Source organism: Erythranthe guttata, chromosome 11 (genome assembly GCF_056151865.1).
Source record: "Erythranthe guttata isolate IM_541 chromosome 11, IM_541, whole genome shotgun sequence".
In the NCBI taxonomy this organism is placed as follows: domain Eukaryota; kingdom Viridiplantae; phylum Streptophyta; class Magnoliopsida; order Lamiales; family Phrymaceae; genus Erythranthe; species Erythranthe guttata.
Window position 1 is genome coordinate 16,680,361 of NC_142543.1, and position 22,225 is coordinate 16,702,585.

Below are 22,225 nucleotides of genomic sequence, written 5' to 3' on the forward strand. Positions count from 1 at the left end.
GTGATATTTTTGCGGTGGATGTTTTCTTTTACTTTCATGGATTTTCTTGTTGATTGAGTACTTGAATAGTTATTGCAGTTACAAAATTCAAATTTGCATAACCTTGTGAGTTGTTTTCTTTTTACATGTGTTTGGTTGTATTTTGTTCATATCTGTTCCCGTTAAATTCAACCATCTGTGGACAAGTGCGCATAAACATTCGATAGAAACTTATTGTATTGTTTTTGTGTTTTCAATTCATATCAAAGACAGTCTTGGAACAATGGCCATTTTCGAAGATAATGCAACTTATTCGGGGATGGTGCACAATAAACACTCATTGCGCAAATACCAAGTTCATGTAACTAAACATAGCATACCAAAGACGCATACAGTATATCATAGGATTATATAGTCGATAATCCTTGTAGAGCACTACCAGGCTGTGTAACAGTGGGCATTTGGTTAATTAATTTACGTAAAGCAGGCCATAACGAAGATATGCAACAGTATATGTCACATGATATCTATGACTTCAACTCATTAAATTGAAAAGGTACAATAATATATAGATACGAAACAGTGCTAACAATGACCGGCTAGTCTCTAATATTTTTACCCAAAAACTAAAGGTTTAAAACCATAATTATGTTTAACTAGGCAACACTGCAAATATTATTCGCAAAATGGTTTTCATTTGCGTACAAGAAACAAAAAAAAAATGGGAGAAATTAATCGTTCATTCCATCTTGTAATTTAAAAGATATTCTATAATGCTCCTTCTCATGTTTGTGACCCCCTCTTTTGCTTCTTTTATTTCCAAGGGCGACTGAAGAAAACATTGTCTCGCCTGCAAATTTGACAAATCATATTTGTTACCAGGAAAGCTAAATGTATGGTAGAAGATCAAAAAATACATAGACTATATAGTTTCAAAAGCAGTAAATGTCTTAATGAATTTGACATTTTCTAATACGTAGACAACTACAGAATATCACAATACCCATAGAGTACCACAGTATTACATATGTATATAATTAGTTACCAAAAAACCTACATATCCAAAAAAATTGGATTAATGAATCAGGATTCAAGACCTCAACATTGGTATGATTGTGTTTATTCAATAATAAAATTTTGAGTGTCTTATAGGACTTGCACAAACTGGATGTACCCAGATCATGAATTGTCCTAATACGTTCAAGGAGATTAGATAGACTATAATCATTAAATCAATACTCAGCCTATCACCTGTACCCATAGAGTACTATAGTACCCATAGATTATCACAGTAGTACATAGAACACATAGATAATTACAGATACATATAGAACAATAATCTTCACGAATCACCCAACTCAATAACGTTTACATAATATGCAGTATTGTACCACTCATATGTAATAAAAAATCTAGAATATATACTACACTCTTCACATAATCAACTACAAAACAAACCACCAAACTTTTTTTGTATAGATTTGTGTCATAGACACCAAAAGACTTTAATATAATTAAACAACAAAACATATGTATATCGTACCTGGATCTAGCGCATTTATGTCTTGCGTGCCTTTCATCCTCATCTCCCCTGCGAAATCGATTTTGTAAATTACAAAATCAAATTCGTACTCGATATATGAGTAAGCGTAGACATTGGAATGAATAGATGGCAACGAAAGTTGGCTTCTTCTGTTGTATACTACATCGGTGTTCCCGTCCGATTTGCAGAATAAACACCGTCCAATTTGCAGAATAGAAAGAAAGGAAAGAAAATAAAATTGGGTGTGATATGATGCGGTTAATAAGGGATTTGGGAAAATAGAATCACGTATATTAGTAATGGCGAGATTAGTAGGATTTAATTTCAACTTGCCAAATCATAAAACACGGCGTTAAAAATCACCGTAAGGGTAGTATAGGAACTATTTTACAAAAGGATGTGGGGCTAATGTTTTTCTGGACTTGGGAGTAGCTTCTAATATGTTTTCCCACTAGGGATGCATATCTTAAAGCCCCTAAAAAATATTAGTAAATTCCCTAAAAAAATTAGTCAAAGCCAATAAGACCTCTCTACGAGCTGAATGTGTGTTGCATGCGCGGATTTCGCGACCTGTGGTATGTGTTTTGACCTGAAAAATACAAAATACCCTTTAAAACATAAATTTAGAAAATTATAAATGCACCCCATGGTTCTAGTAAGACCCAAAATAAAAGTTTCATGATTTTCTTTTATATTTAATATAAAAATAATTCTTTTTGTTTACATAAAATTATTAGAGCATTTCCCACCTTTAACACCATATTTTCACCAAATCCTATTTTTGGTGGTGAAAAATGGTGTTATCTCCCACCCGTAGCACACCATTGTATAATTTCTCTATTTTTAGTGACAAAATAGTGTATTTGGTCTCCCACCAATTCCATCAAATTTTACACCAAATAATAAAATATTAGTATTTCACCATTTTACTATTTGTAGAGAATAGGATTTGGTTTGGTCTCCCATTGCATTTCACCAAATACATTACAAAATTATAATTTTAATGTTAATTGTAAATTTAGTCTATTTTATTACCAAAATAGTGAATATGAATTTGATCTAAAACAATGATTTAATTAAGTATAAAATTTAAAAATTATGATAAATATCAAAAATTTATTGAAACATGAATGATAATCGACTTAGATTATTATACATATAATAAAACCATGAATAAACAATAATTTCATTAATTATTTCCTAAAAACCTTACAACATAAATTAATCATAAAAACATTACAACATAAGTTAATTATAAAAACATTACAATGTTTTTTTTGGCCAAAAAAATTATTTCATTGATAAAAGGTGCTTCGTTAAAACCTTGTTTGGCCTAACAAGGAAAGAGTATCCCTTATTAGGAGATGAGTCTCATTCACCATTACTATCGTCATGATGTTCAACATCATCTATTTGATCACGTTTATCCCACAAATGTGCTACAAATCTCCCCCCTAGTTCATTATGCTCATTTATCAGATTTCGATGTCGATTAAGAAAATTAACATATTTTGTATTATCTAAATCTCTTGAAAGCTTAGCAGGCGGGACAGTGGATAAACTTTCATAGTCAAGATTGCCGTGTAGATACCCACCACGTTCTCCTTCAACTATCATATTGTGCATAATAACGCATGCAAACATGACTTCACGTAAGTCTTTTTTTTTTCTAAAACCTAGCTACTCTTCTAATAATTGCAAATCGAGCTTGAAGAACTCCAAATGCCCGTTCTATATTTTTGCGATATGATTCATGTTTCTGTACGAAATATTTTTCTTTGGCGCATTTGGGTTCACTAATGGCTTGGACTAAAGTTGACCATTTAGGATAAATACCGTCAGCTAAATAATAGCCGTCACTATATTTCCTACCTTTGATTGAATAATTAACTGGTATAGATGTACCATTGGTCAGTGCTTGAAATAAAGTTGATTTTTGTAAGACATTAACATCGTTATTTGTAAAACTAATTCACTAATTAACACTAATATATTTACTATTAATATATTTATAAGTTGGTAATCACGTGAAATTAGTTAATATAATAATTTTATATGCTAATTATAAAATGATGTTAATTATACCAAATCCTATTTGCACTTCTATATTTGATAGAAAAAAAGGATTTGGTGGAAAAAATGGTAAACTGGTGGATGGGTGGGAGATGAAAATTTCTTCACCAAAAACTTTGCTGAAAATGTATGATCTAGGGATATAGTGATATATAGTTTGATCAGGGTGGGAGACTAAACTAAATCACTATAATTTTATGTATAATGGTAATTTAGAGATTTAAGTTGGGAGACTAAACTAAATCACTATAATTTTATGTATAATGGTAATTTAGAGATTTAAGTTGGGAGACTAAAAACACCTAAATTAGGTGATAATTGTAGGATTTGGTGATGGGTGAGAGATGCTCTTAGGGCTAATTTTGTTATTTCATTTATGTCAAAAACCAATTTTAATGTAAGGAGTTGTGTGCTTTATAAAACATAACATAGGGGGCTATTGGTAATTTTTTTAACATAAGGGTTTTTTCTACAATTAGAGATTACACAGGGGTCTTGCTAATAACTCCCAAAAAAGATTGCAGCATCGTTCAAATTACTGTTGATTACCAGCTGGTCAATTCGTCGAACATTCCACGCGCGTATTTAATCTCAACCCATTTTCCACTCTGTATTTAATTGCCCCCCCCACCAAAAACACGCACCACACACACACTAAAAGATCTGCAGGAAAAAAAAAAAAGCCAAAAAAAGAAAAAAAAAAAGGTATACTTAAAGCACAAGATAAGCATATTAACTGAGTAATTTTCACATACCCACGTGAAGCTTCGCTGCCATCTTCTTCTTCTTCCTCTCACGTGCGAATCGCCTTTTATTTTTAATCAGTACAGAACTCCAATTTTTTTCTCGAAGCTGCACACAAGGTGTTTGATGAAATGTCTGTGACGTGTGGGGTGGAGTGCGTGGTGGTTCTGGGGTGCATGCGTTGGGCGTGGAAGCGCTGCACCTACATCGGCTCCGACGACAGCGCCGCCTGGCCAATCGCCACCTCCGACGAGTTCGAACCCATCCCCCGCCTCTGCCGCATCATCCTAGCCATCTACGAGCCCGACCTCCGCTCCCCCAAATACGCCCCCGCCGCCGGCTACGGCCTCAACCCAGACTGCGTCATCAAGCGCGTCGCCTACGAGCAAACCCTCGGCCACGCGCCGCCGTACCTCATCTACCTCGACCACGTCAACCGGGAGATAGTGCTCGCCATCCGCGGCCTCAATCTGGTGAAGGAGAGCGACTACAAACTGCTACTCGACAACAAGCTCGGTATGCAGATGTTCGACGGCGGGTACGTGCACCACGGCCTGTTGAAATCGGCGATTTGGGTTCTGAACACCGAGTCGGAGACTTTGAGGCGGCTGTGGGAGGAGAATGGGAGCGCGTACAAGATGGTGTTTGTGGGCCATTCTTTGGGCTCCGGCGTTGCCGCTCTGTTGACTATTATTGTGGCCAACCACGGCGACAAATTGGGCGGCGTTCCGAGGAGTTTGGTCAGGTGCTACGCGGTGGCTCCGGCGAGGTGTATGTCGCTCAATCTCGCGGTGAAATACGCAGATGTCATACACTCTGTCGTACTGCAGGTGACAATTTGCCTTTTGATTTCAATGTGTTCGAGAAAATGCCTATGTTCGATTTTGTTCCCGATTGAAATATTTGAGCTTGATAACTTCGTCTAGATTTCACTAACTAGTTGAAAATAAACAGAAAATGTTTTAAGTTGAAACATTTTGGATAGTTAAATTAAACTAAGGATTGTGTAATTAGAATATAAGATTTGGCATCCCGATAAAACATTAGCGCGAAGGTAAAAACTTCGTCTTTGTGCTCATCAAAACGTATACACCCCCGACCCCAGCTTGTAAAAGAAATTGGCTAAGTTTAGTGTTCCGATAAATTCTTAAAACATGAAGCTCTTTACTAATAAAATAATTAAGTAATCACTCGTGATTATTGTTCATTCTCTTGGTTTTCGTTCTATTGTTGGATCAGCCATGGGTAAAATTGGTAATGCAAGAAGGGGTTAAGTCAGTTGCTACCACATTTTGCACAAAAAAGAAAACGATTTTTCTCGGATTATTTCTAATCTTTTTTTGTGCCAAAGATGTTAACTAATTAAGCTCGTACTTGGGTTTTGTTCAGGATGATTTCTTGCCAAGAACACCGACCCCGTTGGAAGATGTTTTCAAGTCCATCTTCTGGTTAGTTTTCATTAGCTAATACTAGTTGGATCCTATACGAAAGGCATTTTTTTAATAAAGTTTTTTACGTCTTAAATTAGTGAATATTTTCGGTTATTTAAACCAGGATGTAATGATTTGGACAGCTTGCCTTGCTTATTGTTTCTGGTGTGCCTGAGGGATACATTCATACCTGAAGGTAGAAAGCTCAGAGATCAAAGGAGACTATATACACCTGGTCGGATATATCACATCGTCGAAAGAAAATTTTGCAGGTAAATTCGCAAAGTTCAATACTCAATTTAATTTTCTATTACAGGTATTCAAATTTGACAGTTGTTCGATAAATCTAGATACTTTAAGTTAAATCTAGAGTTAGTTTCTTGAAATTGGACTTATTTAAACTTTTTTGAACTTGGGCTTTAGAATCTTATTTGTATATAAATTGTCGACTTTTCTTGGCCAAAATATTCAATTTTGTTTCTTACAGAGTTACAGGTATTCGAATTTGGTAGTTGTTCGATAAATCTAGAGTTAGTTTCTTGAAATTGGACTTAATACTTTCCTTGGCCAAAATTTTTTAAAGTGATTTTCTGATTCAAACTAGGATCACCGTTTAATGAAGAAAAATAAACTAATTGAGTTTTTAATACAATTTTATAATTACTCCCTCACTTTCCGAAAAAAAAGAAAAAAAGAATTCAAACTTTGATATATATGTTTCTTTAAAAAAATCAAGGGTCCGTTATACTCTTGATATATGTATATACATACATTCAGACATCCTAAACATTTTAATATCGTGTCATTAATTCTTATCCTTGCATAAAATTATATGTAAATAAAATTCAAGTCGTTGTCATGGATAAAATCTTTGCACTTATGACGATAAAAAATTGATTATTTGTCGATTTGGCACAAACAGATGTGGAAGGTTTCCACCGGAGGTGAGAACTGCTATTCCAGTGGATGGAAGATTCGAGCATATTGTGTTATCATGCAATGCTACCTCCGATCATGCTATTATTTGGATCGAACGAGAGGCGCAAAAAGCCTTACAAGTAAGTCAAAAAGCCACCTTTGGAGCTCTATTCTTTTTTGTCTCAACTAATTTTACAAACGATTATTTAATTGCCTTGAACCATAAACACCGACTTCTAAGACCAAGTGTTATATGTGTTACATGCTCGAAATTTTTCATGTTTCATATCTTAGAGAAAAATGACCACACGTATCTAGTCCAGGATCTTCGTAATTATTTCCAATTCTACCCCTTCTATTCAGGGCAGTGAAAACTAGCTATCCATTTACCTAATTTCTTGAATAAATTTGAACTTTAAATCAGAGGGCTTGAAAATAGTAGTAGTCGGCTTTCGATTTGTATATGACGAGACAAACAGGAAGCTGAGGCCCCATTTCTGCCATAATTTACTTGCTTAATTGTCTTCAAAATGATTACATGTTTAAGAGGGCTATTGTATCTTTTGAATTAGGGTAAATTACAACCACCCCTGAGGTATGGTCAATTTACGAAAAAATCCCTCTTGTTTGGATAATTACATCTACTCCTCAACTATGATTTTTTCTTACACCTCCCCCCTTATGGTGTCAAATTCAACATAATCATCTAGTTTCGTGGAATGTGTTATAGTTTGCACTCGTTTTGTGTAAAAATACAGTTTGCACCACAATCTAATATATACAAGTCAAAAAACATATATTATGATCATCTTGCTTCAAAATGTAGAGTTCGAATGGGATAAAACGGGTGCAAAAGTGATAATATTACATGTAATCTCGAAGATTCCACTAAATTTGAAACCGCAAGAGTGGACGTATAAGAGAAGATTTATAGTTGAGGGGGTGGTTGTAATTACCCAAATAGGAGGGATTTTCGTAATTTGACCATTCCTTAGGGGTGGTTGTAATTTACCCTTTGAATTATGAGACACTGTTAATCAACAATTATATTTCATATATTACTCTTCAAATGTTTTGTAAGTAAAAATACGTGTATGCCCATGCAGAACTTGAAAGAGCTAAGTACAGAGACCGTAACCACACCGCCAAAAATGCAGAAACTCGATAGGAAGCTGACATTAGAAAAAGAACACAAAGACGCGTTGGAAAGAGCCGTAAGTTTGAATATACCTCACGCTGTAATTCCCGGTGAAGAAGAATCTTCCGGAAACACTGAAGAGGGATCTTCTTCTTCGGTGGAGAAAAGTGTGGAAGCTTCTTCTCATGATGGAAAAACGCAGCACTCCTCGGAAATAGAAAAATCGTGTTGCAAAAACGCTAGGACCAATTGGAATGAAGTAGCGGAGAAGCTTTTCAAGAGAAATGAATCCGGAAAAATGCTGTTGAATAGAGATGTCTCCGACTTTGTTACATAAAAACTACTAATGATTCTTATAGATAATTCATCTTCCGTATTAGTTTTTTGTTGTATTTCCTACCATTCTTTAATGTATACAAGCCTGTACAAAATACTGATCCTTTTGGTTTGTATATTGTATATAGGGTGAAAAAGTTGTCTTTTGGCATGAGAGAATATGAGAGAATATAGAGGGTGTTTGGCTAAGCTTATAAGATGTTAAAATGAGCTTATAAGATGTTTTAGAGCTTATAAGCTTTTTCAAAGTGTGTGGTAATTTTTAACAAAAGATCTTTTTTTTTTGAAATACGCTGGTGAGAGTAAATAAGATCTTTTCAAAAAAATACCTAAGCTACCTTTTTATTTAAGATCTTATAATGAGTAAAAATATGAAATAAGCACATTATTCAAACACTCTAAAAATTAATCCTAAAAATAAGATGTAAGAGTTTATCAGCTCTTAAAACATCTTATCAGACGTAAGAGTTTATCAGCTGTTTAAAATAAGTTTAGCCAAACATCCTCATAGTGCAACATTTGAAGATCTTTTATTATGAAAATTCGAATTTAATAAACTTAATACAACGCCCTCCAACTATGCTCTCATTTTGAGAACTTAGTTAGCAGACCAGAGTTATTCATCTGAGTTGGTTTCACTCGAATTGAGTTATTGATTGTTCGCAAGTTGATTGTGTGAGATTTGTGATGAAGTTTTTGAAGATGGTATGTAATGGACTACATTTTAGCACTTTTTACTCCTCGGTGAATATGTCTTTCACAGTGAATGTGTTTAGCACTCCCTTTGGCTTATTCAACCCAAATTCAATAAGTAGTTGGAAAGTACTTCGTCCGTTTCAAATTATATGTCATTTTAGAGAATTTTTTTGTTTCATATTATCGTTATACAATTCCAATGATACATTAATTATATATAGTTTCAATTTCTCAACGACTTGGATGATTGAGATTTATTGGGAGAGAGAATTAGTGGGAGAGAAAAATTCAACAACAAACTTTGAAATCTCCAAATAGCAAAAAACCCTCTATGATAAATAAACTAGCAAAAAGCCCCATGTGAAATTTAGTCAAAGGCAAAAACCCCCTGGTTACGCGTAATGCTTGACTAGTAGTCGGTTTTTGGACGTGAAATGGCGAAATTGACCCTCAAAATGTATTTATATGTATATATATTATATGTATATATATGTTCTTTTTAATTTGCTTGTTTAGAAATTAAAATATTATTAAAAAATAGCAAACAATTAAAATTGGAAAAATATTAAAAATTTGGTAATGAAATTAAGTATATGTTTTTTTTAAATACAAAATTAAAAAATACATAATAAAGGAATTTAAGTTTTCTTTTGGTGTAGGAATAATTTAATATATATACATAAATTATCTGATAATAAAAATAGAATAGTAAATTATCTAATTAACATATAAATAAAATAAAATAAAATAATTAAAATGTTTAAAAATATACGAATTTATTAATTGTAAAACCCCGGCGGTATTTGTGTCTTTTAATATCAAGTCAACACTCAAATGAATAATGAGTTGAGTGTGCTATATAAATAATTTCATAGGGGGGTTTTTACTAATTTATTTATCACATGGAGGTTTTTGTTATTTAGAGATTAGACATGGGTACTTTTTCCGTTTACTCAAATTATTAATGCGAGAGAAGTCAAAAAAGAAAATAAAAATTGGTAGAAGGGTATTTTAGTCTCCATATGAATTTTCCCTTCAAATTTAGCGTTATTAATTGACTATAGTTCAAAAATAATACTTTCTCCTCGAGATCTACACACATTAGCCCTTACTCATTATCGCAACTCTTTCCACAAATTTCTTAGAAAACTTTTGGTGGAGTATGGTTTATACGCTATTTGGAGTACGATTGCCATTGTACCATTGGCGTACAAAATCGGAAGCTCTGGGTCGAGCTCCCATGTCGATAAAGTACAAAGTTTTTCATTTGTTGTTGTCAAATGCAAATGAATTAATTTGACCGCCACATGATTATTGCCCATTCTCTTGTCTTCATCATGTTGGATCAGCCGTTGGTTATATGGAATCAACCATTTGTAAAGTTGGTAGGCAAGAAAGGTTAGTGAGTCATTGCGGATTTTGTTATTTTTTAAAGTACCATACAAATGGACTTTATTAGTATTATAAGTTTGTTTAGTATGTTTACAGATGAAGTGTTAGCTAATTTTATAGTACTCAACTTCCTGATGCATAGTGGCAATTGATTTAATCATATAACTGGGCGTGACTCGTGAATGTTATAAATACACTCTAAAATTCGAATCCTAGAACGTAAGGGAGGGCTGTAAAATGAAGAGGTTTTGTAGGAGGTCTTAAAAATTTCTACAATTTGTTGACAACTTCCTAGAATATTCCAATATACAAGTGATCTATTGTGGATTTCGATTTTGTGTTTTGAATTAGTTTTCCTAATATAGTAATAACATCTTTGGCCCAAATATTTTTATGACAGTTTGGTCCAAAGAGACAGACTGATACATGGTCTTCTTTCACATTACTGAAGTAATACATTATTATAATCTCCCACAAGGGATGAATTAACGGTTGGAGTAAGTGAGCATGTGTCGATTGACCAAAATTCGAATTCCTTTGGCAACAGTCGCTAGATGGGGCTTGTCACACATAGTTAACTTAGTGTGGTTTACATCTCTCGTTAATATATATATATATATATATATATATATATATATATATATATATATATATATATATATATATATATATATCCTATTCTTATTATTAGGGTAAATTACAATCACCCTCTCAACTATAAATCTTCTTACACGTCTACCCTTGCGGTTTCAAATTTAGTTGAATTTTCGAGATTATATGGAATATTATAACTTTTGTACCCGTTTTATTCCATTCGAACTCCACATTTTGGAGGAAGATGATCATAATATGTGTTTTTTGGCTTTTATATATCAGATTGTGGTGCATCAGAAACTGTATTTTCACACAAAAACGAGTACAAACTAGAGCACATTCCACAAATCTAGATGTTAGGTTGAATTTGACACCATAAGAGTGGAGATGTAAGAAAAAATCATAGTTGAGGGGTGTAGATGTAATTATGCAAAGAAGAGAGGTTTTTTCGTAAATTGACCAAAAAAAATTAAATAAGTTAACGCCAAAATCCGGCAGCGGAAAAAAAAAGACCAGAAAAAATAAAATAAAATAAAAATAATCAAAAAGTCAACGCCGGTTTCTGGCGGCAAAAAAAAAGTTTTTGAAAAAAAAAAGAGTCAAAATTGGATTCTTGTGGTCAAAATTGATTAAATTGAAGTTACAGTTAAAAATTTAGTATAAAGGGTTGAATGTAATTTTGTCATATACATGAATGTATCTTTATTTATAATAAATATTAAAGGGATGTGCTTATTGGTGAAAGAGATATAGCCTTAAACCTAGAATAATAAAGATGTTTGGTTAGGGATTTATGCACAAAAACCCCAAAGGAAAAAGTCAAACGGATCGAAAATATCGTCCAATTTCCACCCATGGAAACAACCAACCCTTTCCAAAACACATAAATATTACATCAAAAAATTGGGAAAATTATACTTCCCATCCCTCAAGTTTGCACCAATTTCACATTTGGTCCCACATGTTCAGAAAAATCACATTTGGTCCCTCATGTTTCAATAATTTAACACTTTTGGTCATTTCCGTCATTTTACCGTTAACTCGCAGTGATGGGCACACGCTTGATTCCGTGAGTAATAACAAAAAATTGACGGAAATGACTAAAAGTGTTGAATTGTTGAAACATGAGGGACCAAATGTGTTTTTTTTTGTGCAAACTTGAGGGATGGAAAAATGTATTTTTCCCTCAAAAAATTTATACTACAATCTAGAAATCTTTTCCAACCCTTCAAGAACCATGTGTAGCTCCAAACCCTGCGTATTATTTCCTCCGTTTCGAGCTACAAACTCGTGTATTCTATCTTTAACCTGTATCCAGCTTCTGCCAGGTGGCTTCCCCTTCATCGAACCTCTCATTTCTTTCCTAACACGAACAACTTCACTCCACCGATTCTCGTTCGCATAAATATTCGACAAAAGAACCGAAGCCCCACCTCTCTCATTCAAAAACTCAATCTTTCTCAAAACACATTCACCAAAATCCAACTCATTATGAAGCCTACAACCACTCAATAAAGATCCTAAAACAGCCAAATTAGGCTCCATCGGCATATTTTCTACGATATTATAAGCTCGCTCGACCATCCCAGCTCTTCCCAATAAGTCGACAATGCATCCGTAGTGGCGGAGATCGGGGGCAATTCCGTAATTTTTGGTCATCGACTCGAATATGGATAACCCTTCCTCGACCAATCCGGAGTGAGCGCACGCTGAAAGAGCAGCTACGAAGGTTACTGCATCGGGGGCAACTTCGTAAATTTGCTCCATTTGAGATAACATGTTTAGAGCTGCTTGTCCTTTTCCGTGCATAGCGTATGCCGAGATAATCGATGTCCAAGAATACAAGTCCCTCTTATTAGTAGAATCTTGAATATCATCGAAAAGTTTTCTAGCGTAGGTTAAATCTCCAGATTTTGCGTAGGCGTCTATTAGTGAATTGGTGATGGAAATATCGAGTTCGATCCATCCACTTTTCTCTAGGAAAGCGTGCATGCATTTTGTGGGGTCCATTGAGCCTAAACCACCACAAGCCGACGTTGCGGAGATGATTGTAACAACATTAGGCTTCACTCGAGAATCATATTCATCAGCCATCATCTTTTTCAAGACGTGAATTGCTTCGGTGTAGTAAGATTGCGAGACGAGTCCCGATATTAAACTTGTCCAAGACACCACATCTCTGTCGGACATTTCGTCGAACACCTGCCATGCATCCGCTGCAGAATTGCAGGCTAAGTACACAGTGAGAAGAGAGTTCTCCACGAACAAATTATCAGCGAAATGTAGTTTGAGTACGTGGCAGTGCACTTGTTTCACCGAAACCAGATCGGAAATGGTTCCGCAGGCTTGGAGCAAGAATGGAAACGTGTATTTATCGGGAACCATTTCTCGGCTGAGCATTTTGATGTAGTAATCCGATGCAGTAATGGGGTCGCGAGCGGAGAAGAATCTAATCATTGTATTCCAAGAAAAAGTATTGGGTTTTTCAATCTGATCGAAAACTCGAATCCCGAACTCAGAAATATCCGATTCAGCACTGGTTCGTTCCGATTGAATCAAGGTGAGATAAAGGAGGCGGCTCATGACGAAAGGGTTCCGATGAAGGCCGGAAACGAATACGTAAGAGAGAAGGTGTTTGATGTGGTTGGACGATCGGCGGCATGTTTCTTCGAGGAGTTTTAATCTGGTGTGTCTCTGGAACAATTGGTTATGGTGGACCCAAGTTGAAGAAGAAGAAGAAGAATTGGTTTGGGATGAGAAATTGATTGTTCTGCAGATGTGGTTGAAATTGATGAATCTTCTTTGTAGAAAGGGATTTTTGGATTGCATTCAAAATTTATAAGAGAGGTTGTTCCGGCAGAAAGTGGGCGGTGCTCCGGCGGCTGAAATTTTTAGAGAAAGGCCACAAGATTGTTTCTGAATTTTGGTTTTTTAACCCCGGAGTTTTAAATGTTTTTGCAATTAGGACCAAACTACAATTTTTTTTTTTTTTGAGAAGACCAAACTACAATTCAAGTTGGAATTCATTTTGACAATGAAGTTTTATTTACTTTTGAAATGTTCAATTCGATTTTCAACAAATGCCTTTTTGTTGAATTTCGAACCGAGCTTGAATCACTGAAATCCGAGTACATTCGAAAAAGTTGTGGCCGGAAACACTTCACTCGATGAATAACAATATAATTTACTGTCGTTTTGATATTCAACCTTGATTTAATTCGTCTTTCAGATAACTCAAAACGTATGAGTTGTATTTTCTTTTCTATATTTTGTTGCAATCAGTTCTGTCGCGGGATTCGTACGCATCCAACTAGTTAGAACCACCGGATTGTGGAGTGGTGAAAATAAAATGCCGATGCAACATTCCCGATTGTGGGATCTTTCTATTCAACAACATACATCAAAGTAAATCGAGACCAGCTCGACCACTTATTCTTTTGGTGCGTACATAGAAGATATCTTACTTGCGAAATATTTTACACTTTGTTCTTGCGATTTTCTTAAAATCTCTACGAATCATTTGAATACTATTGCTTTGACATGGACACACATTTAGAGAAGGATTTCCCCTCCTCCCGATTTGGCCAATGTTACCTACTACCATTCATACGTTTTCCCCGAGGATTTTCCCTCCCCCGATATTTTGATCTTGATTAAATTATATTTACAAAAAACTCAAAACAAGAAAGATGTGGATCGATATATTGAATTTCCAACCCATCTTGAATAAGAAAAATCATTTCGAGATCTTTCGGGTATAACTTTTTCAAATAGCAACCAAGCAAAGTATTTCGTAGCATTTTCAAACAAACACGGATTTTAGTGATTCGAGTTCGTGTGTAAAATTACGGTATTGAGGATAAAATGTGAGTGGTGGTCCATCTAGAATTCACTAAATCCTAGGAGCAAAACAAGACAAGGGGTTTTCTTGTCCAAACACCACCTTCACCAAAAGTTTTCCAAGCCCGCCAAATCTCCCTCCACTAAATTTCATTTCAAACTTTCAAATTTTTGAACTATCTCCAAAAATTCAAAATAAAAAATTAAAAAAAAAAAAAAAACATCACAGAATAAAACATTAAAGATAACATATAGCCCCCAAAATACAGCCATAGACAACAAAATTAAACACTAATTAAAATCATTCCCATTACAAATTACAATAAGTAAAACACCTACAGATATGATAATCCAAACACATGATAAACAAACTCCTAAACCAACAAAAGTCAAAGGGTAAGAAATCGAGATCGTAACCGAAATCGAAAACCGAAACTAAAAAACAAGAACCAATATTCAGACTTCCACACCATTCTGCACAGCATCGGTTTTGTCCTTCCTCGGCCTACCCCTCGGCCTCCCACTACCAGTGGGTCCCGCCGAAGTCTTGGCTTTCTTGGCAGCAGCCGGTGCACTCGGGTCCTTTCTTGGCCGACCCCTACCTCTAGAGCTACCTGCCGGAGCGGCAGGGGCGGGAGCAGGGGCGGGGGCAGAGGGGTCTTTCGGCTTTGGGGGGCGGCCCCTTCCACGCTTGACGGGGGCATCGGCCCCTGCCTTGAGGTAGCTGTTGTTGACGAAGAGAAGCTCGCCGTTTTCCTTCATGGAGGTGAGGTTGGCTTCGAGGATGTCTTCGTGGTCGTCTGAGATTTCTTTGTACTTCGACTCGATGTACTCCGATATCGATGACTTGTCTGAACCGTCTTTCTGCTTCAGTGCTTCTATGGCTTCCATTATCATCTGTGTGCACAAATAATTACAATTTTTTTAAATAAGAAAATAAAAAAGCAGAGACACACTTAGTGTGTGAAATTAAAATTGCCCAGATTTAATGTAAAATCAGGCGGAAAATGGAAATGGATTTGTAAATCTGGACAGAAACATGTTTAATTTTAACATAGATTTCGACGAATGAAACAACCAAAATTAGGGTTTATAAACATTAAAAAAAAAATAAGAAATAAGGGTTTCTGTGTTCAAATGTGAAGCTCCTAATTAATTCATGAAAATTAGGGTTATAAAATCGACAATTAATTCATACAAAAATCATGTACGGCCAACAACATATAAAAATAAAAATTAAATAAATAATTAAATGAAGCTAAAAAAAATCGCGAAATGGAAAAGGGGAAACGGGGGCAGAAGAGTAATTTGTGATGTTCTAACCTCTGGGTAAGGAGGGAGTGACGCAGATTTGCCGAGCTCTTCGTCAATCGCCATGGAAGCTTGACTGTGAAATTGTAGAGAGAGAAACAAAGCGACACAGTAGAGAGAGAGAGAGAGAGAGAGAGAGATTTAGGGGTCAACTACACAGTGAGGGAAACTGAGGTGGGGGTGGGTGGGGGTGGGGGGGTCAGAAATTGTGATTGTTAGAGAGAGAAAGGGCGTACCATTTATAATCGACTAAATTAATTTATTGCAACGGGCTCCGATTCCGCCAAGAGAAAAGCTCGCGATTGTGTTTTTAATCAAGCCAAAATTAAATGAATGGACGGCTGCGATCATCTTGATCGAACGGATGTACGCTAGTGAACATGGTTAGACGAGGATCGATGACGTGGCTTGGAGATGAATTATTAAATGAAAATTTAACTTTAAGCCGGGCCAGCCCTAGCTGGCTTGGGCTTGGGCCCATATTGAAACCCGATCCACAGACAGTAACCAACAGATTTTGACCAAAAAAATTGACCCGAATAATGCATATATGGATGGGTCAATTAAGGATTAGGTTTGTCTAACAAAGTCAAATCAAAAGTCAAACCCGATTTTTTTTTTTTTTCTTTCCATTTTTTCTATTTTAATTTTCAACGTTGAAGATTAGTCAACGATCCATATTAATGTAGGATTTTTTTTTTTTTTTTATATTGGTGAGTTGATCTGTGAACTGTGAATTGAGGGTTCTAACAAGCCTATTTGAAAAAGATTTTGAATTTCAAAATAAAAAAGAAATTAAAACCGATACGGGCTCGATTATCCTAAAATCCTAATTAATAAAGTTTTACATCAAAGCTCAAAGACAGCCCAAACTAACTCTCACCTTGCCCACCAACATTCCATAAAATATGTTACTAGCCCTACGTGGGATAGCTATAGACGGTGGATGTGACTACATTCGGGCGAAATAAAGAGAAGAAGGAAAAGCCTACAACATGACATGGACTAGGAAAGGGGCTCATTTACATCATAAGCATAAGCGATCACATCAGCAAGTCATCCCTATTGAACTGACTCAGGTCGTAAGGAACGAGGACGAGGCAATTCGCCCACAGCAGACAAGCATAGCTCGCAGTGATCGTCGAAATTTTAACACCGGAAAACTCTTTCTCGACACTATTTTTGCAAGTCTATCAGGAACCAAGGGCTTCACCTTATTTGGGCATTTTTTTTTCACCTGAAACACATTTTATTTCTTTATATTTGAGTGAGCCATTTAGGCCAAATCAAAAACCATCAAAATCGACCCTTGTTTAGTTGGAACTAGTCATGAACCGGCTATTTGCGAAGGCTCCGTTAAGAGTGGGCATATGCCCATGTTCTGTTGGTTTCGACTCATGGTCATGGCTATTTATCGGGGAAAATGGGGAAAATCATGTCTATTATAGGGAAAAATTGGGATAAAATGAAAAATAAATGATTGTCAGCGTGATTTTTTAAAAGGGAAATAAGCAATACCCTCCATTTGCGAAATTAATATAAGAGGGGGACCCTTCATTTTACTAATTAGTGAAAACCTTTTTAGTTGTTAGTTACATTAGATGATTAATAAAACCAAACTTCAAGCAATACCCTTAATGAATTATAACTATCTTTTTTTTTTCTTTTACACTCCAATCCATGATTCACGTCAATCTCACCAAATATATCTTCCACGAGCTCTCCTCTGATTCAATTTCACCAAAATATAAAATCCCACAATCTCTTCTCCAATTTAATCTCATTTTCAAAATTCTGAAGTAAAGTAATCGTGTAAATTATACGGGGGCGAATTCACAACCATAAATTAGATTAGTAAGGATTTTCCAGCGAGGTGTTGCCCTGTAATTAAGAGTGCATTTCATTTTTCCATACTATTGATTGTGGCAGTGGAAGAGGAGAGGGGTGAATTTGCAATGGCAGCGACGGCGGAGGACGGTGTTGGTGGTGTACGGGGAGGACAAAATAAAGACCCATCACAATCTGTTGGTTGGGGATTGACATAATTAACTACGAAATTCATAGTTGATTAACGTAAATCTACTACAAAATTCATAGTTGATTAATTTAAATTGACTAGATAATTCATAGTTGATTAACGTAAATTGACTACAAAATTCATCCAGCAACCTTCTTTTCAAGTATTGCCAAGAAGATGACGAATTTATTGGTTAAACTAAGACTCGTGTTTCTTCTATAAAAAATGGCGCATGCTTAGTATTTGGAATTGGAAGTGTTAAAACTAATTAACAATGAACATAGTATAATATTTTCTGTGTATTCTTCTCAATAAAGGTATGAGCATATATACACGAAAGAATTAAGTTAAACAAGGAAGAACTAATTAAAATCAAATCAAATCCGAAAATTACACGCTAATGAAATCCCATAATTATGAATCGACACCTTGACCACTACGGTCAATGTGATGTCATTAAATTTGGTCAAACAAATTCAAAATATTTTACATTTTGAGGGAGAAATCTGGTGGGCATAATTTGGTATTAAATTTGCTAGGGTTTACAAAATTGGGAATCTTGATTAGAGAAATTAGGTAAGAATGTGAGTGGATTGGGGGTGTGTTCCAGCTTGATTTTGACTGCCAAATGGACATCATACGCGCAACTAGTAACAATTTCATCCAAGTTAACTTGGAAATGTGACGGACCGAAGCTTAAGTGTTGAAAAGTGGTAAATTCAAAGATTAATTTCATGGCAGCAAAAGTTTAAGGACTAATATTGTGTTAGTGATTTAATATTAAAGACAAAAACTGCAATTATCCCGACTCCTGTCAAATATTAAAAAGAGGATTGGGCATCTCCCCATTATTGTAATATTTTGAGTAGTTTTATTATCTAACTTTTTAATTCAAATTATTAAGAGAGTAGTCAAGTAGAGATGGGATGTGAATCGAACCCTAGACCCTGACTACCACGGTCAATGCAATATCATTTAATTTGGTCAAACAAAGTCAAAATAGTTGACATTTGATGTGGATCTCTAACTTTGCAACTCTAGGCATAAAAACCTTTATGCCGAATAAAGCAATTACACAAGGACAATCATATTCCCATATGACTTTGCTTTTCTTTTTCTTTTGATTAAACTTGATGAACTCAAATCCAATAAATAAACCCTAAATCAAAGTTGGCCCATGTCTAATTCGATTCGGTTTCGGTTTTGGTTTTGGCTTTAGTTTCGGTTATTTGGTTTCATTTTTCAAAATTAGAAACTCAACAAGTTTCGTTTGTAAAATTTCAAGAGAATGCACAACATTGATGAATTAGATAATCTGGTAATCAAACAAAATAATCAATATCTATTCATCGAAGAAAAAAAAGCGCCAACTTGTATGTATCTCAATACGAATACTACACGAACATATTATTAAGGTAATGGAATCTCAGCCAATTTTCTGAAAGAATATTCCACGGATCTCAAATCTCGAAGATGCTGCAGAATTTCTTCAAGAAGAACAATCCCTTTATTTCCTTTCGTCGTAGATCTTATGCAGTGATTTACAAACTCGTTATCGGATTCAAACATTTGTAGCCGATCGTAAGCATTGCTAATTGGTCCCTCTTCGATCAAGATTTTATCTTCAGCTTCATCGAAAAGTGGGAGGAGTTTCTTCGACATTCGGTCCGTATTTATCTCATCATTATCATCTCGCGACGAAAACAATTTGGCTTCCAAAACCTTGAGTTCTTCGAGTATGCATATTCTCTCTTCGTCGAACTCCGCTAAAGAGATATCGCTCACGGTCAACCGTTTGATGCATTCCACTTCTTCTTCTTGACGAGTATTTACGATAATACCCTCGTGCCCGTTTTCAAAATCGAGATCAAAGCGGTACATTTCCAGCTCCTTTTCGAGCTCTCGCTTCTCCCTTTCTCGTTTCGAAACGAGATCGTTCAAGTGCTGCAGCGCTTCTTGATCGTATTCGGATTGTTCTTCCATCATTCTTTGGTAATGCAGTGCCTCCATTTGCATGTCGGATTTCTCTTGTTGGAGCTTATTTATCATAGCCATCGTTTGAATGGCCGATATTGCTGCGGATTTTCTCTCTTCTTCGAGTTCTTTGTATAATTCACTCATAGCCTTTTCTTGAGCTTTTAATGAAGCTTTTAAATGTTCCGTCTCGGTTATTACGCCTCCATCTAAAGAACCCTCTTTTTGTTTCGATTCAACTGATATAAACCGCAGGAAAGATCGAAACCTTTTAGACATAATTTTTGTAATCTCGAACATATATATATTATATTATAGTACACGAAAACCTATTACAAAAAAGTGCTTATTTACCTTGGAAGCTGTCTATCACTTCAACTTCTGCTTTGCTATCAATCAACTCTATGCAAATGAAGCCATCAGATTCTAAGTATTCTTCTTCATTCTGCAAAAACAAATCACCCAAATTACAATATTCTGTCTTTTTCTCGTCGCTTCTCGTTTCTTCGTATTTTTTGTCATGCCTCTTATAATCAAGAACATCATAAGAAGGCTTTAATGGAGGGTATAGATCATTTCTGCTCAAGATTATTTGATCACAGCAAGAACATACTAGATCATTCCCCTCGTTTTTTTCTTGGACTATTATACCCTCATTCATAAAGAAATCAATCAACGGCGAGATTTCGATTTCGTTCGCGTTTCCACGATGGGACGGCCTAAAAGACGAGCAATCGCCGCACAAGTTCTTGGATTCGGCCAATCTTTGGTGATTCATGCAGTAGCTCAGCCTGGCGATTTCGATCCCGTGCACCTCGCACACGTGGTAATTACGGTGGGGTTGCGCGTGAATTTTTTTGGAGTCGAATATGTGGTTGAATCTGGTGCACCACGTGCAGATTGGTTTGAGGGCGAAGTATTTGGCGAACTTTTGTATGAGATGAGAGAGTAATGAGTTGAGGAGGAGGAGGAGTATGAGAATCCACTCAAGTGCTGCATGAATTAGAGTCGCTGCAATTTTGTGGCAGTTTCTGTCCGGCATTTTCACAAACACTTTGGCGACCATGGATTTTTCTGAACTAGCTTATGAGCTCAGAATACTGCTGTGTGTGTGTGTGTGACTGTGTGTTTCCACTCTTTCTGAAAGTTGATATGAAATTAATCAATTATAGTACTCAATAGCCTTTTTCTTAGTGATGTGATTGGATTTATTGGAGCGGCAAGTTTTTCCCCACTACATCCTTTTGGAGCCTTTTTATCAATTACAAATAGTGTCAATTACGGCCAACACCTAGGGTGAGATAACGTTAATTTACGAAAAAAATCTTTATGTTTGGATATTTAGTATTTACAAACACCCTATCAAATATGAATCATATTACACGTCCATTTATGCGGTGTTAAATTTAGTGGAATTTTCTGGATTATGTGGAATATTCTCTGTTAGAATCCTTTGGATTCTAATTATACGAGAATTAATGAAACTTGTGCCACAAGTTTGCATATACCGTGAGCTAAAGAAGGGAAGAGTCCTCGTAGCTTTTAATTCTTTTAATTTGTCATTAATTGATTTATAATAGGAATTATTCTTCTAAAGAGTTATTCTTATTTTAACCCAAGACTTTCTTGTGTGCAGGTCTCCTATTGTTAGAATCAAAATTGGAGTCTAATTATTCTCAAAGTCTTGGGGAACAAGTCTTCATGTTGCCGTGTGTTTTTTATTGAAAAAGGAAGAAGTGGTTTCCTTGGTTTATTATATGTTGTCATTAATATTTGAGATATTATTTTATATGGGAATTATTTATTGATAAGGCAAATCAATCTCCTATATCTCTAAGATTTAGATTCCTACGTGACTTGTATTTCTAAGATTGTGGTCTCTGACTTTTCCTTGTATAGGGATCTTATGGCGTAGGATATAAAAGGAGAGCTACCTCAGCAATAGGTTTCATGCGTTTTATTGGAGAGAAAAATAATATTTTTCTGCTCTTTTGATTGCTGCTCCAGGAACGTCTTTTTATCGAGAGAAGTTTTTCACAGAAAATATTTTTCCTCTCGTTTTTATTGTTCCATCGTGATACGTGATTTTCATAGAAAATATATCGGCTTCAAGGCTTTGTGGTGAAGACACCAAGATTCAAGGAGTATCACAAGTTTGCTTCTTCTACACAAAAAGAAGATCGGTTCTTCGGGAGAGGGGCTTAAACAGATCTCGGGAGGAGATCGATCCGCCGACTGAG

General features: G+C 35.5%; 4 protein-coding genes and 1 long non-coding RNA gene across 5 annotated transcripts; 1 reads left to right on the forward strand and 4 right to left on the reverse strand.

Annotated features, from left to right (window-relative positions):
* Positions 1–472: 472 nt before the first annotated feature.
* Positions 473–1,750, reverse strand: LOC148767104 (uncharacterized). The gene is made up of 3 exons (XR_016034427.1): positions 1,612–1,750; positions 1,523–1,570; positions 473–829 (listed from the first exon to the last, which is right to left on the reverse strand). It is a non-coding gene; the product is annotated as an uncharacterized LOC148767104 (long non-coding RNA).
* Positions 1,751–4,170: 2,420 nt separating this feature from the next.
* On the forward strand, positions 4,171–8,298 carry LOC105958938 (uncharacterized). Its single transcript, XM_012982941.2, has 5 exons — positions 4,171–5,169; positions 5,729–5,787; positions 5,913–6,041; positions 6,692–6,827; positions 7,794–8,298. The coding sequence occupies exons 1-5, from the start codon at positions 4,471–4,473 to the stop codon at positions 8,160–8,162; spliced, it is 1,392 nt and encodes a 463-aa protein (XP_012838395.1). The 5' UTR covers positions 4,171–4,470; the 3' UTR covers positions 8,163–8,298.
* Positions 8,299–11,635: 3,337 nt separating this feature from the next.
* LOC105959272 (pentatricopeptide repeat-containing protein At4g21065) lies at positions 11,636–13,804 on the reverse strand. Its single transcript, XM_012983337.2, has one exon. The coding sequence runs from the start codon at positions 13,670–13,672 to the stop codon at positions 12,044–12,046; it is 1,629 nt and encodes a 542-aa protein (XP_012838791.2). The 5' UTR covers positions 13,673–13,804; the 3' UTR covers positions 11,636–12,043.
* A 1,143-nt stretch (positions 13,805–14,947) lies between these two features.
* Positions 14,948–16,281, reverse strand: LOC105958949 (HMG-Y-related protein A). The gene is made up of 2 exons (XM_012982951.2): positions 16,007–16,281; positions 14,948–15,580 (listed from the first exon to the last, which is right to left on the reverse strand). Exons 1-2 carry the CDS (start codon positions 16,058–16,060, stop codon positions 15,140–15,142), a joined length of 495 nt encoding a protein of 164 aa, XP_012838405.1. The 5' UTR covers positions 16,061–16,281; the 3' UTR covers positions 14,948–15,139.
* Positions 16,282–19,330: 3,049 nt separating this feature from the next.
* Positions 19,331–21,219, reverse strand: LOC105959283 (myosin-binding protein 3). Its single transcript, XM_012983348.2, has 2 exons — positions 20,340–21,219; positions 19,331–20,224 (listed from the first exon to the last, which is right to left on the reverse strand). The coding sequence occupies exons 1-2, from the start codon at positions 21,049–21,051 to the stop codon at positions 19,422–19,424; spliced, it is 1,515 nt and encodes a 504-aa protein (XP_012838802.1). The 5' UTR covers positions 21,052–21,219; the 3' UTR covers positions 19,331–19,421.
* Positions 21,220–22,225: the final 1,006 nt, after the last annotated feature.